The 18,193-nt window shown below is 45.7% G+C and overlaps 1 protein-coding gene across 3 annotated transcripts in view; it reads left to right on the top strand.

Moving 5' to 3' along the window:
- Nucleotides 1-18,193, top strand: part of KDM5B (lysine demethylase 5B) — a 106,043-nt gene that overhangs the window by 76,198 nt on the left and 11,652 nt on the right. For all 3 annotated transcript variants that reach the window (XM_069756406.1, XM_069756407.1, XM_069756404.1), the window contains exons 18-25: nucleotides 8,381-8,531; nucleotides 9,172-9,286; nucleotides 9,392-9,744; nucleotides 15,013-15,151; nucleotides 15,231-15,410; nucleotides 16,909-17,070; nucleotides 17,151-17,630; nucleotides 17,744-17,855. In XM_069756406.1, coding sequence (XP_069612507.1) covers nucleotides 8,381-8,531; nucleotides 9,172-9,286; nucleotides 9,392-9,744; nucleotides 15,013-15,151; nucleotides 15,231-15,410; nucleotides 16,909-17,070; nucleotides 17,151-17,630; nucleotides 17,744-17,855 — 1,692 coding nt within the window. The remainder of the gene's footprint in view (nucleotides 1-8,380; nucleotides 8,532-9,171; nucleotides 9,287-9,391; nucleotides 9,745-15,012; nucleotides 15,152-15,230; nucleotides 15,411-16,908; nucleotides 17,071-17,150; nucleotides 17,631-17,743; nucleotides 17,856-18,193) is intronic.

The following is an 18,193-nucleotide window of genomic DNA, read 5'->3' as shown; positions in this document are numbered from 1 at the left end:
ATATATATATATATATATATATATATATATATATTATAGCAATACTACAGGTTCCAGCGCTATATCTGGGATTTAACTGCTACACTGGACAGCAGAACTGATAGAACCAAGTGCAAAGGGTGTAAAATCACACACTGAAAAAAGGGGATGTCTCTCACACAACTTTTGCCCATTGAATAAAGGTACTAAAAATGGTAGAAAAATTACTTTGGTGCACAAAGTTGTGCAATATGCAGAATTAATGATACTTTTTGGAAAAATGTATTCGTGTGAAGACTTTTACGTTCCGTATTGGATAGGTGGCACCTGAACTTCGATGGCTTTGTTCTTCCCCCTAGACCTATAAATAATAAAATGAACATAAAAAAAGTTATATGTATCTAGAACATGTGATTACAATAAAAGATGAAGGGATCAATGTCTAATGTATCAATATGTATATCCGGAAACCTCCTACGAGCCTATAAAAGGTAGAGGCGCTCAGTCATTGAACCCTTTGGAGGGGACTGTGTCCAGAGTGACAATCTAGTTTATTTTATGCTGGGCTAATAGTCTCCATAAATTATTTTCCCAGAATCAATGACCCTTCATCTTCAAGAGGCATCTATCTGACTTGTGAAATGGTTAAGGATCTTTTTGAGGGAGGTTTCGTGCTCTTCCTAGGGGGCCTCGACACCAAGATCTTGTTCCCTCACAAGTCAGCCCAGTTTTCTGCTGGTCATTCCTATGTAGATGGGGTTACATAGGACAGGTTGTGTAATGGTTGCGCCATTCATTTTGTATTTTGGGTAATTATATGTTCATGAGAGCCTGATAAATCCAAAAATGCTAAAGACTTTGCAATAGTTCTGCATGCCACACAACTACCACATGTGTTAAATCCCCACTTACAACCTTTTAATCCAAAAAGTTAGTTTGGATGGTTACTGTTGTAATGACTGTGGGCCAACATGCCCCTCAGGTTGTTCACCTTACAGTGGGTGATTGATGGTCCGTGTTGAGATATTGCCTCAGTGCATTATCCACTTACAAAATGTCCCAATATTTATCTAACTTGTCCCAAACTTCACATCAACTGGAATTTATAGGTGGAGATGTATCCGCCATGTTGGTTTCTTGTTTGGATTCAGTCGGTCCTTGCATTTGAGCTAAGAACTCTAAACTTGTCACGGATTGATGAACATATCACATTTTTAGATCTAGACCTTCATTTTAAAGGGACACTGTCACCTGAATTTGGAGGGAACAATCTTCAGCCACGGAGGCGGGGTTTTTGTGTTTTTGATTCACCCTTTCCCTACCCGCTGGCTGCATGCTGGCTGCAATATTGGATTGAAGTTCATTCTCTGTCCTCCATAGTACACACCTGCACAAAGCAATCTTGCCTTGTGCAGGCGTGTACTATGGAGGACAGAGAATGAACTTCAATCCAATATTGCAGCCAGCATGCAGCCAGCGGGTAAGGAAAGGGTGAATCAAACACCCGAAAACCCCGCCTCCATGGCTGAAGATTGTTCCCTCCAAATTCAGGTGACAGTGTCCCTTTAATGACTCCATGGGACTGATCCTCTGTGTGCAGAACTGTGAGAGATGATCATCATCGGTTTCTGATGCGATGAAGTCGCGTACATCAGGGAATTAACTGCAGTATAATTATGTTAAAGCGGATCTTGTGCTAGATGTCACAATACAGAATGCAGACAATTTTAAATAGATCTGTTAGACCCGACAAGGCCAGGGGACTTATTTTGCAATCTATGATAGAGTGGCTATATCATCCAATGCTAAAGTTTCCCTGTTTCATAATAAAATGGTAGACTAGTTCTAATTCGAGGATTATACTGCCATGACATAGATTTCAACACAGGCAACATCTGATGATACAGTTAACATTTTCTCCTACGCCTCATTGGGGGGACACAGGACCATGGGTGTTATGCTGCTTGCCACTAGGAGGACACTAAGTAAGCACAAAGAGTTAACTCCTCTGCAGTATACACCCCTTGACTGGCCAGTAACGACTCAGTTCTTGCTTAGTGTCTGTAGGAGGCACTTGGGTCTGTTTTCAGACCCCACCGTTTTTTTTATTTTTTTTATTTTTATTTTCTGTAAATTTTTATTTTTTAATTAACGGAGTGAAGGGGGCGACGGATTCCTCTCTAGAGTCTGCTCTCCCCCGAACCATCAACAGGCGAGTATACCTCCCTGTACCTCTCCTGCGACGATTGGGGCATGCTTAAGTATACACCAGGGCGACGGTTCTTATACGGTCCCAATCTCCCCCCTGCAAGAGGCGAGCACATAGTATATCTATGTGCATCTCCCGGGCTCATCCAAAATTAAGCCCTCACCTCGGCATCACATAGACCCCACAGTAGCCGTAAGTCCCCTGTGGCAGGCATTTCCGTAAGTCCCTTGTGGCAGGCACAACTGAAGACGCAGATGCTCTCCATCCCCCCGGCATAGGGAGGATCGATTGAGCTGCAGGCACCCCTCCTTAGTGAGTACTACCCTTCCTCACGCTGCCTGCGTGGGAAGGTGCAGTCCGGGTCCCTGGGGAGAGATACCGCTGGCTACATGCCAGCGGCGGTCATCAGGCGTGACGTCGCGGCCACCGGTGCGTTCCACCGGCTGCTCCATAAATTTAGTCCCCGGCTTCTACTGCCGGACTAGGCCACAACTTAAAAATTCTCATCCACCGTCGAAGCCCCGCCCACTACTCAGGCGCTTCTCGCTCTGAACAAGAAGTGCCCTGCAAATCTCGGGCGCCATCTTGGGATTCAACTTCTGCAGGGAAAATTCAGCCGAAAATGCTGCCTTCCCTCTCTGCCTCCCCGGGGACACCAGCCCAGGACCGTGGGTTAGCTGCTCCACTCCATAGGGAAAAGCTTAACCCCTTCTCTGCTCCCATAGCCCTGCTATCGCAGTCTAATTGGAGTATAGACATACACTATGTCTCAATCTAAAGGAGCAACAAAAAGCACACTGTCTTTTACTTCATGTGCCACTTGCAATTCTGCTTTGCCACGTGCCCACAATACCCCTTTGTGCCAAAACTGTGACCCGGCCTGTGCGCAGCCGCCTTCTGCCGCCACCTCCAATGTCTCCACCGACCCCGCCGAGTCTAACCCTTCTGAGTGGGCCGCGTCCTTGTCACATTCAATGGTGTCCTTGGTCAAGGCATTGGACTCTTTCCGAGGGTCCTCCTTAAGCCAGAACTCACCTCCGTCAGCTGCGATGGAATCTGGCGGCAGTGCGGGGCCGTCCGACCACAGGGGGCGTACCGTACTACGGGACTCCCGGGGTGCCAGAAAAAGAACTCTTCGTCTATGCTCGAACTTCAGCATCTGTGAGCTCATCTTCTCGCTCCCCCCTCCCTGAGGATCGCAGCGTACATGACTCAGTGTATATATAGAATCTTTAACCCAAGAGTCCTCTATCAGTCAGGAGACACTTGACTCCCTTATTGAGGCAGTCAACAAAACACTAATGGTGGACAAGGGTTCTGTATCCACTCAGGAACACGTAGTGTCTTTTAAAAAAGACTAAACGCGTTCAAAAGACATTTGCTAATCACCCTGAGTTTCAGGACATTGTCCAAAAACACAGGGAACACCCAGAGAAGCGATTTACGGCTCAAAAAGCCACGGAAGGTAAATATCCTTTCTCCAAGGATCTGATGGAGTTGCTTCTCTTTCTGTGGATCCTGCCGTATCGCGACTCGCATCCAAAACAGTCTTATCTTTGTCTGACGGTTCATCAGTCAAAAATCCTTCTGACCGTCAAATTGATTACCTGGCTCGCTCAGTCTTTGAGGCCTCAGGAGCAGCTCTTCTTCCATCCTTTGCCGCTAAAATCATTTCTGATGCTACCGGAGGGAAGAGTAAATTTCTTCCCCAGCAAAAACCTGCCCGGCCTTTTCGGAATCAACAGCAGTTTCGATTACGGCCCTTTAAGAACAACTCCAGTTGGTCCTCCTCTTCCCCTGGTTCGGGACGGCGGGAAAACAGAAATCCCCAGGTCTCATACAGACCAAACCGTTCCAGGAAACCCAGACCGAGACCTTCTGGCCCTAAGCCATCCGCATCCCTTAAACCTTCTACACAATGACTCGTCGACGTGTCCAGCGGACACCGACAAAGTAGGCGGACAACTTCTTTCGTTCAGTCAAAATTGGCTCTCGGTCGTTCACGACGAGTGGGTCAGAGAGCTCGTGTCTTCCGGATACAAAATTGAGTTTTCTTCCATCCCCCCTCCGCGCTTCTTCCAGTCTTCTCCCCCCAAAGCAAGGGCGTCACATCTTCAGGCCATACAGGCGCTTCAAAGGGATGGTGTCATCGTTCTGGTACCTTGAGACCAAAGGTTCAAAGGGTTTTACTCCAACCTATTTGTGGTCCCAAAGAAGGACGGGACCTTACGGCCCATACTAAATCTCAAACTGCTAAACCAGTTTGTACGGGTCCGACACTTCACGATGGACTCGCTCCGTTCCGTTGTCGAGTCCCTTGAAAAAGGAGAGTTCCTCGCATCCATAGACATCAAGGATGCTTGTCTACATATTCCAATTTTTCCCTCTCATCAGCAGTACCTGCGCTTCGCAGTTCAAGAAGAACACATCCAGTTTGTGGCCTTGCCCTTCGGACTCGCCACTGCCCAAGAGTCTTCCGTATCTGGACGATCTTTTAATCAAGGATCCATCCCATTCTGCCTGTGAGGAGTCTGTAAGTATCACCGTGGATTCTCTTTCTCGCCTGGGTTGGAAAATCAACTTCGAGAAATCATCTCCAGTGCCGGCTCAGCAAATCTGCTTCCTGGGCATGATTTTGGACTCTTCCCGTGGGTTAGACATTCTCCCTCCAGAGTCTTGTCCTTACAACAGAGAGTGTGCAAGCTCTCCCGCCCAGTCCCTCACTCCATTCGCTTTGCGATGCGCATACTCGGGAAATTGGTTGCGGCGATGGCGCTGCTGTTAGCCTGGGACAGGAGTCCGTTTTCGCCTGTCCACACAGGTCAGGCAGACCCTCTGGTGGTGGATGCTACAGTCCTACCTGAACCGAGGGAAGTCTTTTCTCCCAGTGCGCTGGTTAGTGGTGACCACCAATGCCAGCCTTTTGGGCTGCTGCGCGGTTTTCAATCACCACACGGCACAAGGTCGTTGGTCCACAAGAGTCGCATCTTCCAATCAATATCTTGGAGATTCGAGCGATCACTCTTGCCTTAAGCAACTTTCACCACCTTCTCGCAGGCCATCCCATCAGAATCCAATCCGACAACGCCACGGCCTTGGCGTATATCACCCGTCAAGGGGGAACTCACAGCAGGGCAGTGATGCTCGAAGTCTCACACATCCTGCGCTGGGCCGAGACCAATCACTCGCTCATCTCGGCGATCCACATACCGGATGTGGAGAATTGGGAAGCAGACTTTCTCAGTCGCCAAGGTCTTGCCTCGGGCGAGTGGTCCCTCCATCCGGAAGTCTTCCAGCAGATTTGCCTTCGCTGGAGGATGCTGGATGTGGATCTCATGGCCTCGAGGCTAAACAACCAGGTTCCCCAGTTCATTGCTCGATCCCGCGATCCTTGCGCCATCGGAGCAGATGCTCTGGTCCTGTCGTGGCTTCGGTTCCAGCTGCCATACATATTTCCGCCTCTTCCTCTGCTCCCGAGAGTCATCAAGATGACCAGGGCAGAGGGGAGACCGGTGATTCTCGTTGCGCCGGACTGGCCGCGCCGAGCATGGTACGCGGAACTCGTCGAAATGGTTGCCGACGTCCCCTGGCGGCTTCCAGATCGCACGGATCTTCTCTCACAGGGCCCGATTAGCCACCAGAACTCTGGGGCCCTGTCTTTGACGGCGTGGCCGTTGAATCCTGGATTTTAGCCCAAGCCGGATTCTCTCCAGGGGTTTCTTCTACCATGATTCGCCCTAGGAAATCCGTATCCATGCACATTTATCATCGCTCCTGGCGTATCGTCTTTTCATGGTGCAATGCCCATGGACGTTCTCTGTTTTTTTTCCATTCCGTCCATTCTGGAGTTTCTCCAATCAGGCTTAGTCAGGTCTTGCTCTAAGCTCGCTCAAGGGACAAGTGTCTGCATTGTCTGTTCCAACGAAAGATCGCTTCCAGACTGCCGGTTAAGACGTTCATCCAAGGAGTCTCCCGGGTGGTCCCTCCCTATAGAATGCCCTTGGCTTCATGGGATCTTAACTTGCTTCTCTGAGTTCTTCAGGAGGCCCCTTTCGAACTATTGCATGACATTTCTCTCACCCTCCATTCTTGGAAGGTGGTCTCGTGGCGATTACGTCAATCAGAAGAGTTTCGGAGTTGGCGGCTCTCTTGCTGACCTCCTTTCCTGATTTTTCACCCAGACAAGGTATAGGTACATTGTCTTGCCGTCATTCTGTCCGGCACCAACCCATCGTATCGAGAAAGCTCTCCATACTCTGGATGTGGTTAGAGCTCTTTGGCGGTACATATCTCGCACGGCTCCCTTCCGTAAGTCGGATGTCCTGTTCGTGCTTCCGGGGGGACATAGGAAAGGTCTACCCACCTTTTAAAGGCCACTCTAGCCAAGTGGATTCGCTCCACTATTCAGGAATCCTATCGCGTCAGGAACACCCCTGTCCCAGCAGGGATTAAGGCGCATTCGACTCGGTCGGTGCTTCTTCATTCGGCACCAGGCTTCCGCACAACAGCTTTGTAAAGCTGTGACTTGGTCCAGTCTGCATACCTTCACGAAGCACTATCACGTTCATACCCAGGCTTCGACAGACGCTGCCCTTGGCAGGCGCATTCTGCAGACAGCGGTACCTCAGTATGCCAGTGGTACATGGGGGTTTTGGCAGTGCAATTGCTCCCCACCCAGGGACTGTTTTAGGATGTCTCATGGTCCTGTGTCCCCCAATGAGGCATAGGAGAAAAGGAGATTTTTGTGTACTCACTGTAAAATCTTTTTCTCCGAGCCAATCATTGGGGACACAGCACCCACCCTGTTAGCCTATGGCTGATTGTTGTTGTGGTTTGTTCCTCAGTTTTTGACAGTTTGCTTGTCTTGGTTTTCTTGTACTCCTACTGCTTTACTACCGAACTGGTGTAGCTTAAGCATGCCCCAATCGTCGCAGGAGAGGTACAGGGAGGTATACTCGCCTGTTAATGGTTCGGGGGAGAGCAGACTCTAGAGAGGAATCCGTCGCCCCCTTCACTCCGTTAATTAAAAAATAAAAATTTACAGAAAATAAAAATAAAAAAAATAAAAAAAACGGTGTGGTCTGAAAACAGACCCAAGTGCCTCCTACAGACACTAAGCAAGAACTGAGTCGTTACTGGCCAGTCAAGAGTGTATACTGCAGAGGAGGAGTTAACTCTTTGTGTTTACTTAGTGTCCTCCTAGTGGCAAGCCGCATAACACCCATGGTCCTGTGTCCCCCAATGATTGGCTCGGAGAAAAAGATTTTACGGTGAGTACACAAAAATCTCCTTTTTTGCATTTTACTCCAACTTATTCTGGTACTAGGAAACAGGAACACATGGGCTACTTGCACAGTGAACAAGTCTGTATGATCATGTTCACACACCACCAAGAAACCTGAAGACACAAAAGAGAATAGTAAAACCAAAAACACTCAGTTTGAAAAAATGTTGCAGTAATCCGCAAGTGCTAGTAAAAGATGTAAAAAACAGGGTATTTGGTTGATACGTTTTTTGCAAAAAATGTATACTAAGCTGCTCTACCAATCTTCACGGTATACCCTTATCAGAGCAGTCCTAACTAATGTATGCAATCCCTATCTGATGTATTAAAAACCTGATCATCTGTATATAACCTGTGTGAACAGGGTTCAGAGAGGAAAAATCCATGTGTGCATACAGGGTAGAACAGCTTTTGTGCAGATAGCCCAAGAGGAGTGGTGGAACTCCCCAGTCTTGTAGACACAAGAGAACAATTATGGAAACAGGAACACATGGGCTACTTGCACAGTGAACAAGTCTGTATGATCATGTTCACACACCACCAAGAAACCTGAAGACACAAAAGAGAATAGTAAAACCAAAAACACTCAGTTTGAAAAAATGTTGCAGTAATCCGCAAGTGCTAGTAAAAGATGTAAAAAACAGGGTATTTGGTTGATACGTTTTTTGCAAAAAATGTATACTAAGCTGCTCTACCAATCTTCACGGTATACCCTTATCAGAGCATTATTCTGGTACTAGCCCGGAGCCAGTCTTGCTAAATTTCGCCCTTGGTTTTCATATCGTTAATCAATTTTTTGTAAATGTTGCTATGAACCCCATTACAATAATCTGTAAGTCGACCTATGATTTTCCTGTGTACTTTGACATTTAGCTTCCAGTCATTCACCTTATCTTGTTACTGTGTAGGCCTTTCATGTCTTCGAAAGCTTGTAGACGAATCTGAATCCAAGAAATTTCCTGACAATGACCTCCTGCGACATTTACAAGCTGTTGTGCAGGATGCAGAAAAGTGTGGGGCGCTGGCACAGCAACTGCTAAATGGGAAACGTCAGACCAGGTAAAAAAAAAAAAAAGCTTGGAGAGAAAATTGTTCCTGAGCATTTAAAACCATCCCTTAGTCTGTTTCAGTAGGCTCCACAATCATGGGGAACTCTGCTGACTTGACAGATGTTCAGAAGGCAGTCATTGACACACAGTGATCTATTTAAACTCTGTGAACAGCCAGCATCTTTAGCAATAACCTTTTGTGGCTTACCCTCCTTGTGGAGTGTCAATGATTGCCTTCTGGACATCTGTCAAGTCAGCAGTCTTCCCCATGATTGTGGAGCCTATTGAAACAGACTAAGGAACCTTTTTAAACGCCTGGGAAGTTTTTGCAGGTGGATTTTGTTAAGTATTTTAATTTACTGAGATAATGATTTTTGGGTTTTCATTGGCCGTAAGTCATAATAGTCAACAGTAACAGAAATAAACACTTGAAATAGATCAATCTGTTTGTAGTGACTATACAATGAGTTTCACTTTTTCTATTGAAGAACGGAAATTAACTTTTTGTTGATTATTCTAATTTTGTGAGAAGCACTTGTATGTCCCACCCATATAATGCTGTCTACCATTTTGAGGGTCTTTTGGAGTTGGTCCATACTGGTGAACGACTCCCTCTAATAAGCAGTTTTTCCATTTTATTTCCACTGTAGATTTCGTTCAGGTGGTGGAAAGTCCCAGAATCTGCTTACTGTTGGAGAACTCAGGTCATTTGTAAAACAACTTCATTCACTACCATGTAGCATTACCCAAACACCTCAACTCAAGGTAAGAAAAAATAACCACTTCTGTAAAGTTGTTGTGTTTTTTTTTTTTTTGTTTTATTTTAATAAAATTTATTTGTGTAATTTTAAACTTGTCTGTGATTATAAGGACTTACTGTGTCGAGTGGAAGAATTTCAGGCACGGAGCCAGAAGCTTTTAGCAGCAGAAATGCCACGAGCTAGTGAACTGCAGCAACTTCTTGATTCCAGTTTTCAGTTTGACTTGGAATTGCCCTTAGGAAGTCTTCGAGAGCGATTGGAACAGGCTCGTTGGTTAGAAGAGCAGCAGCAAGCATGCCAGGATCCTGGGACACTCACAATAGATGTCATGAGGAGACTTATAGATTTAGGTGTAGGACTGGCACCTCATACAACTGTGGAGAAAGCAATGGCTAAACTTCAGGAATTGCTGACCATGTCAGAACAGTGGGATGACAAGTGCAAGAGTCTTCTTAAAGCCAGGTGTAGTATCAATCACCTTTTGCAGCAGTCATATTTTTTGCTCGTGCGTCTTTTGGGTATTATTTGTATAAGCCTCCACTAATCCAGATACCGTATATACTCGTGTATAAGCCGAGTTTTTCAGCACTTTTTTTTTGTGTGCTGAAAATGCTCCCCTCGTCTTCTACACAAGTCATTGTCCCAGTTTATGGTGGGGGAGGAGGTAGTGGCGGAGCTGCGGGTCACAGGACACAGGAGTCGGTGGCTGCGGCTAAAACCAGTGCCAGCTGCTAAAGATAAATTAATATTCACTGCACTGGCAATGAATATTCATTTCTTATAGCGTGCGCATAGTTGCAGCCACTTTTCCAGCAGCTGCCGGGCTCTCATGGGTGCCCGCTCCTTAAGGTAATTAATATTCACCTCTCTCCACTCCCATAGGCTGGAGAGAGGTGAATATCCATTACCTAATTGAGCGGGGACACCTGGTCGCCTGGCCACAGGAGCTGCTGGAAGCTGGAACGAGATGCTGCGAGGGCACGCAGGGAAGGGCAAGTAGGATGTGGTGTTTTTTTTTTTTTTTTTATGCTTTTCTCATGGGGGCCATACATACAAGGATTGGAATGAGGAGCCACGCATACAAGGATGGGAATGAGGAGCCACGCATACAAGGATGGGAATGAGGAGCCACGCATACAAGGATGGGAATGAGGAGCCACGCATACAAGGATGGGAATGAGGAGCCACGCATACAAGGATGGGAATGAGGAGCCATGCATACAAGGATAGGAATAAGGAGCCACGCATACAAGGATAGAAATGAGGAGCCCACACATACAAGGATAGGAATGAGGAGCCACGCATACAAGGATGGGTATAGGGAGCCACGCATACAAGGATAGAAATGAGGAGCCCACACATACAAGGATAGGAATGAGGAGCCACGCATACAAGGATGGGTATAGGGAGCCACGCATACAAGGATAGGAATGAGGAACGACGCATACAAGGATGGTAATAAGGAGCCAGGCATACAAGGATAGGAATGAGGAGCCATGCATACAAGGATGGGAATGAGGAGCCCATGCAGACAAGGATGGGAATGAGGAGCCCATGCAGACAAGGATGGGAATGAGGAGCCCATGCAGACAAGGATGGGAATGAGGAGCCCATGCAGACAAGGATGGGAATGAGGAGCCCATGCAGACAAGGATGGGAATGAGGAGCCCATGCAGACAAGGATGGGAATGAGGAGCCCATGCAGACAAGATGGGAATGAGGAGACCATGCAGACAAGGATGGGAATGAGGAGACCATGCAGACAAGGATGGGAATGAGGAGACCATGCAGACAAGGATGGGAATGAGGAGACCATGCAGACAAGGATGGGAATGAGGAGCCCATGCAGACAAGGATGGGAATGAGGAGCCCATGCAGACAAGGATGGGAATGAGGAGCCCATGCAGACAAGGATGGGAATGAGGAGCCCATGCAGACAAGGATGGGAATGAGGAGACCATGCAGACAAGGATGGGAATGAGGAGACCATGCAGACAAGGATGGGAATGAGGAGCCCATGCAGACAAGGATGGGAATGAGGAGCCCATGCAGACAAGGATGGGAATGAGGAGCCCATGCAGACAAGGATGGGAATGAGGAGCCCATGCAGACAAGGATGGGAATGAGGAGCCCATGCAGACAAGGATGGGAATGAGGAGCCCATGCAGACAAGGATGGGAATGAGGAGCCCATGCAGACAAGGATGGGAATGAGGAGCCCATGCAGACAAGGATGGGAATGAGGAGCCCATGCAGACAAGGATGGGAATGAGGAGCCCATGCAGACAAGGATGGGAATGAGGAGACCATGCAGACAAGGATGGGAATGAGGAGACCATGCAGACAAGGATGGGAATGAGGAGACCATGCAGACAAGGATGGGAATGAGGAGACCATGCAGACAAGGATGGGAATGAGGAGACCATGCAGACAAGGATGGGAATGAGGAGCCCATGCAGACAAGGATGGGAATGAGGAGCCCATGCAGACAAGGATGGGAATGAGGAGCGCAAATCATACCAGAGTAGGGATTAGGGGGCAATGCAGACCCGGCTTATACTCTAGTCAATTAGTTTTTCGAGGCAAAATTAATGCCTCGGTTTATACACAGGTCGACTTATACACAATTCCTCAAGACTTACATTTTATTAAACCATTCTTAATAAATCTGTTGTATATGAAATCTTTGGTGAGCTACTTTTCCGCTATAATTGCAAAGATATCTTGTAACAAATGATATGGTCTTGGTTGGGCTTTGGCTGCCTGCATCCTCTTCTATAAAGTCCAGCCCTCCTTCTATTTTTTTTTATTTTATTTTTTTTAATAGGAAAGTGGCTGAGCTGGCTTTTAGACGTGCAGAGTTGCAAGATTATCAACATTTTAGCTGTATGCTCCTCATCTGGCCATGTCAGTTTTTCATTGCTTCAGAATTATGCAGATTCCTATCTATATTGAGTGCATTTTGTAGGCAAATTGACTCTTGTTGCATTTGTATAGTAATGAATGGCCTTATCTGAATTTAAGTAAGGGTACCGTCACACTATAACATTTCGATCGCTACGGCGGTACGATTCGTGACGTTCCAGCGATATCGTTACGATATCGCTGTGTCTGACACGCAGCAGCGATCAGGGATCCTGCTGAGAATCGTACGTTGTAGCAGATCGTTTAGAACTTTCTTTCATCGCTGGATCTCCCGCTGTCATCGCTAGATCGGTGTGTGTGACACCGGTCTAGCGATCTAGCGATGCGATCCAGCGATGCGTTCGCTTGTAACCAGGGTAAACATCGGGTAACTAAGCGCAGGACCGCGCTTAGTTACCCGATGTTTACCCTGGTTACAAGCGTTAAACTAAAAAAAAACAAACAGCACATACTTACATTCTGGTGTCCGTCAGGTCCCTTGCCGTCTGCTTCCCGCACTGTGACTGCCGGCCGTAAAGTGAAAGCAGAGCACAGCGGCTGTGCTTTCACTTTCACTTTACGGCCGGCAGTCACAATGCGGGAAGCAGAGACTGCAAGGGACGTGACGGACACCAGATGTAAGTATGTGCTGTTTGTTTTTTTTTTAGTTTAACGCTTGTAACCAGGGTAAACATCGGGTAACTAAGCGCGGTCCTGCGCTTAGTTACCCGATGTTTACCCTGGTTACCCAGGGACCTCGGCATCGTTGGTCGCTGGAGAGCTGTCTGTGTGACAGCTCCCCAGCGACCACACTACGATTTACCTACGATCACGGCCAGGTCATATCGCTGGTCGTGATCGTAGGTAAATCGTATAGTGTGACGGTACCCTAACTTGTGAGTAGGAAAAGTCCAGTAATATATGTTATTGCGTGTTTGCATTTCTATTAGTGCCCACGAAGTACTGCTGTATCTTAGTGTATTGATATAAAGTCATCAATGTAATCAGACATTGAGCCAAAAAGGAACATTGAGAACAGTGAGCCCTAAAGAGTGCAACTGACCATAGTGTAGGCTATACCTTGGAATAATGTATTTAATCAACTTTATATAACGATTAATTCTATATGTAAGCTGTAAACTATCAAAGGTTATACAGGTCCTTCTCAAAAAATTAGCATATAGTGTTAAATTTCATTATTTACCATAATGTAATGATTACAATTAAACTTTCATATATTATAGATTCATTATCCACCAACTGAAATTTGTCAGGTCTTTTATTGTTTTAATACTGATGATTTTGGCATACAACTCCTGATAACCCAAAAAACCTGTCTCAATAAATTAGCATATCAAGAAAAGGTTCTCTAAACGACCTATTACCCTAATCTTCTGAATCAACTAATTAACTCTAAACACATGCAAAAGATACCTGAGGCTTTTATAAACTCCCTGCCTGGTTCATTACTCAAAACCCCCATCATGGGTAAGACTAGCGACCTGACAGATGTCAAGAAGGCCATCATTGACACCCTCAAGCAAGAGGGTAAGACCCAGAAAGAAATTTCTCAACAAATAGGCTGTTCCCAGAGTGCTGTATCAAGGCACCTCAATGGTAAGTCTGTTGGAAGGAAACAATGTGGCAGAAAACGCTGTACAACGAGAAGAGGAGACCGGACCCTGAGGAAGATTGTGGAGAAGGACCGATTCCAGACCTTGGGGAACCTGAGGAAGCAGTGGACTGAGTCTGGTGTGGAAACATCCAGAGCCACCGTGCACAGGCGTGTGCAGGAAATGGGCTACAGGTGCCGCATTCCCCAGGTAAAGCCACTTTTGAACCATAAACAGCGGCAGAGGCGCCTGACCTGGTCTACAGAGAAGCAGCACTGGACTGTTGCTAAGTGGTCCCAAGTACTTTTTTCTGATGAAAGCAAATTTTGCATGTCATTCGGAAATCAAGGTGCCAGAGTCTGGAGGAAGACTGGGGAGAAGGAAATGCCAAAATGCCTGAAGTCCAGTGTCAAGTACCCACAGTCAGTGATGGTGTGGGGTGCCATGTCAGCTGCTGGTGTTGGTCCACTGTGTTTCATCAAGGGTAGGGTCAATGCAGCTAGCTATCAGGCGATTTTGGAGCACTTCATGCTTCCATCGGCTGAAATGCTTTATGGAGATGAAGATTTCATTTTTCAGCACGACCTGGCACCTGCTCACAGTGCCAAAACCACTGGTAAATGGTTTACTGACCATGGTATTACTGTGCTCAATTGGCCTGCCAACTCTCCTGACCTGAACCCCATAGAGAATCTGTGGGATATTGTGAAGAGAAAGTTGAGAGACGCAAGACCCAACACTCTGGATGAGCTTAAGGCCGCTATTGAAGCATCCTGGGCCTCCATAACATCTCAGCAGTGTCACAGGCTGATTGCCTCCATGCCACGCCGCATTGAAGCAGTCATTTCTGCCAAAGGATTCCCGACCAAGTATTGAGTGCATAACTGAACATTATTATTTGATGGTTTTTTTGTTTGTTATTAAAAAACACTTTTATTTGATTGGATGGGTGAAATATGCTAATTTATTGAGACAGGTTTTTTGGGTTATCAGGAGTTGTATGCCAAAATCATCAGTATTAAAACAATAAAAGACCTGACAAATTTCAGTTGGTGGATAATGAATCTATAATATATGAAAGTTTAATTGTAATCATTACATTATGGTAAATAATGAAATTTAACACTATATGCTAATTTTTTGAGAAGGACCTGTATATTCACCTTAAAATGGAAAATTGTGCTCATGTTTCCCTCCCTCGTCCTTTTGTATAGACCACGCCATGATCTTGACACACTGACTGCAGCACTGCGGGAAGTGGAGAACGTTCCAGCATACCTTCCAAGTGTGGAGTCTCTGAAAGATTCTGTGCAAAGAGCACAGGAATGGTTACAGAAGATTGCGACATTGCAGGTTAGGGCTGTTGTTTATCTCAAATGTACAGGAAATAATATAGGTCTGTAATGGTAATATTTTATTTTGATTTCTTTAGACTGGTTCCAGAGTTCCAGTACTTGACACATTGGTTGAGCTTGTAAATCATGGGCGAGCAATTCCAGTTCACCTTGGTCCACTGCCAAGACTTGAAGCCCTTGTTGGTGAAGTCCGTACTTGGACTGAATGCGCTACAAGCACGTTTTTGACATCCAACTCTCCCTACACTTTGCTAGAGGTAAGAACCAATCCCAAATTTTTGTGAAATCTATTTCAGCTTGTAGAGAACTAATTTTGCTTTTTTTTTTTTCTGGTCTTTTTCACAGTGCAGACCTGTCTTGTCAGATATTTCATAATTATCATAAAACATTTGGGTAGACATTGAAAGGGTGCCATACTTACAAGTACATAGTTAAAACGCATGATCCTTTCAGGATGCCGTCAGGTCTAGTGGTATATAATGGAGGTAGCGCTGGTGCAACACACTGATGACCCGCACTCATACACCTATCGTCCATGAGAGACAACGATGCTTACTATTCTAAACAGGGCTGTGAAATTGGAGTCGTTGAATCGTTGTCCATTTTGGTGGAGTCTGAGTCTGTATAAGATGGACCAACTCCATCTCCTAACATATATACTAATTTGGGTACAGTAGCACAATGCAGTATGTGCTGTACATTTTTGTTTTAATAAGAATTTGTGAAAGTTATTAAATGACCTATAAATGTCTGTTCTGTTCCTGATCTAAAGATCTCGGCTTTTAGTCGAGATGAATCTGTGCTGCACTTCTTGTACATGCTCAGTAGTGAGGCAGTGTTGGGAAGTCGAGAGTCAGGGAAATTGAGGATTCTGGGATTTGGCTTACCTTCTCCACAGCCTTCATTATAAATGGGCTCTAAGGGGTAACGTCTCTCCTTATGCAGCGTGACATGCCAGGGAAAGGAGGCTTATAGGCCTTTCAATAATCCTCTGGGAAATTAAATATACAAATTGCATCTTCAGAGAGCAAAATGACATAATCTGTCACCTTTTGCCATCCTAAAAGTCCATATCGACCCTCTTAACCAGCGTTGCCACATGAGTTGGGATAAAAGCCAAACCAGAATCTCAATTTTCAGACACCTGTTTTGGGGTGTTGCCCTTCTTCAGTGCAAAGCATGAGATCTGCTTTGGCTGTATTAGACACCAGTCAAAAGCATCTAAGGGTTAATGTTTCTCCTTATGCAGAGTGAATTGCCAAGTTAAGAAGGCTTACAGTCCGTGCAATGATCTTCTCCTACAGCCAACTCCGATCTCCTACTTTGCACTGAGGAAGGACAACACCCTGAAACCCATGTCTGCAAATTGAAATTCTGGTTTGGCTTTTATTCAAAGTCATGTGGCAAGGCTCGTTAAGATTGCTACTTCCAATCGGTGGCACTGCATTGATGTTCTCTTCCTCCCTGAAGAGACAATTTGCATATAGCATTAGAAATGTATGCAAATAAGGTACCAGTTACCATTCTGAGTAATGGCCAATTGGTCACATCCATGCTAGTAGATCATGTGAGCTGTCCAGCACCTACGTAACTGCAACACACAAGTACCCTTCCCACTAACACGAGTAGCCTATGTGATGGCTCAATTAGCAGCGCCATGTCAAAAATGTCTTAACTGGATCTTGCGTTTTGCTCTTATGCCCAGGGCTATAAGGGGTCTTAGACCTTTGTTCTAAAGTCTTGTATATCTTGCAGGTTCTGTGCCCTCGATATGATGTGGGCTCTTCTAGCTTGAAAAGGAAAATGAGAAAGATAAAGGATATACCATCATTAGCAGGAAAGAAGAAATATCCCAAGCCAGATGGCCTTCTGGAGTTGGAGAAGGCTTTGACTGAGAGCAAAGATACAGCTACTGCTGTAAGTACTGATCCATTTCTCCCAAAATAAGATATTTATATATACTTTCTACAAAGATGTGTAATACTCTACTTTAACAGATGGCAACTCTCGGTGAGGCCAGACTGCGTGAGATGGAGTCTTTACACAGTATGCGGGTCTCTAATGAAAACAGAATGTTGTTAAGAGAAGAACAGAGTGACTGGAAAGTGTGTGTTTGTCAGGGTGCACCCATGGCTCCTATGATCCAGTGTGAGCTATGCCGTGCGTGCTTCCACACTGGCTGTATTACAACTCCAAGGCATGGGTCCCTAGTCTGGCTGTGTCCACAGTGCCACCGCTCAAAGAAACCGCCTCTGGAAAAAATCCTCCCTCTTTTGGCATCTCTACAACGTCTTCGTGTTCGACTACCAGAAGGAGATGCTTTGCGCTACCTTATAGAGAGGACAGTCGGGTGGCAGCATCGGGCACAGCATATGCTGTCTTCAGGAGACCTGCAGCTTGCACAAGAGAGAGTCCGCTCAAGTCAACTATACAACAGATGGCAAGCAACAGCTGGGCAACTTTCTGATACCTGCAATGTAAGTTCACATTCACAAGACCGTTTCCACTTACTGGGTTACAGCTTATTTGTTAAATGAAATTTATTATACAGGCTACAAATATATTATTCCAAAATTCCCTTTTTCTGTAGGTATCACAGAGTGTTGGAGCTACTTCCTTCTCTTTGTCTCATGAATGGGACAACAGGACAACCTATGTCCAGTCCCCATTTTCTCCTGGTCGAAACTGTATACCTCTGAACAGTAAGTTTCATGTCCTTTACCATCGGCGCCAGTAATGTGGGATGACTGGTTAGGCTTACCTGTATGACATTGCACCAAAGACAAAGCCAGCTTTTGGTAGAATAGTGTTAACCCTTTCACTGCCCAGGGTGTATGACATGACTCTAAACAATTGTCATAACATAAGGACTCCATATCAAGATGAAAGCTTTAAATGTAATATTTGTAAAGGACAATTCACCTTGTAGAAGAAAGACAAGAGACTGACTTGAATGTTTGCTGCCATGTGGATCGAGGTCTCACTTTGTTGATTTTGTGAACTGTGCATGTAGACGTAGTATTCTGCCCTTAAATATTTG

The sequence above is a fragment of the Ranitomeya imitator genome, chromosome 3, assembly GCF_032444005.1.
Source record: "Ranitomeya imitator isolate aRanImi1 chromosome 3, aRanImi1.pri, whole genome shotgun sequence".
Lineage (NCBI taxonomy): Eukaryota > Metazoa > Chordata > Amphibia > Anura > Dendrobatidae > Ranitomeya > Ranitomeya imitator.
This window is presented reverse-complemented; position numbering and strand designations above follow the sequence as displayed.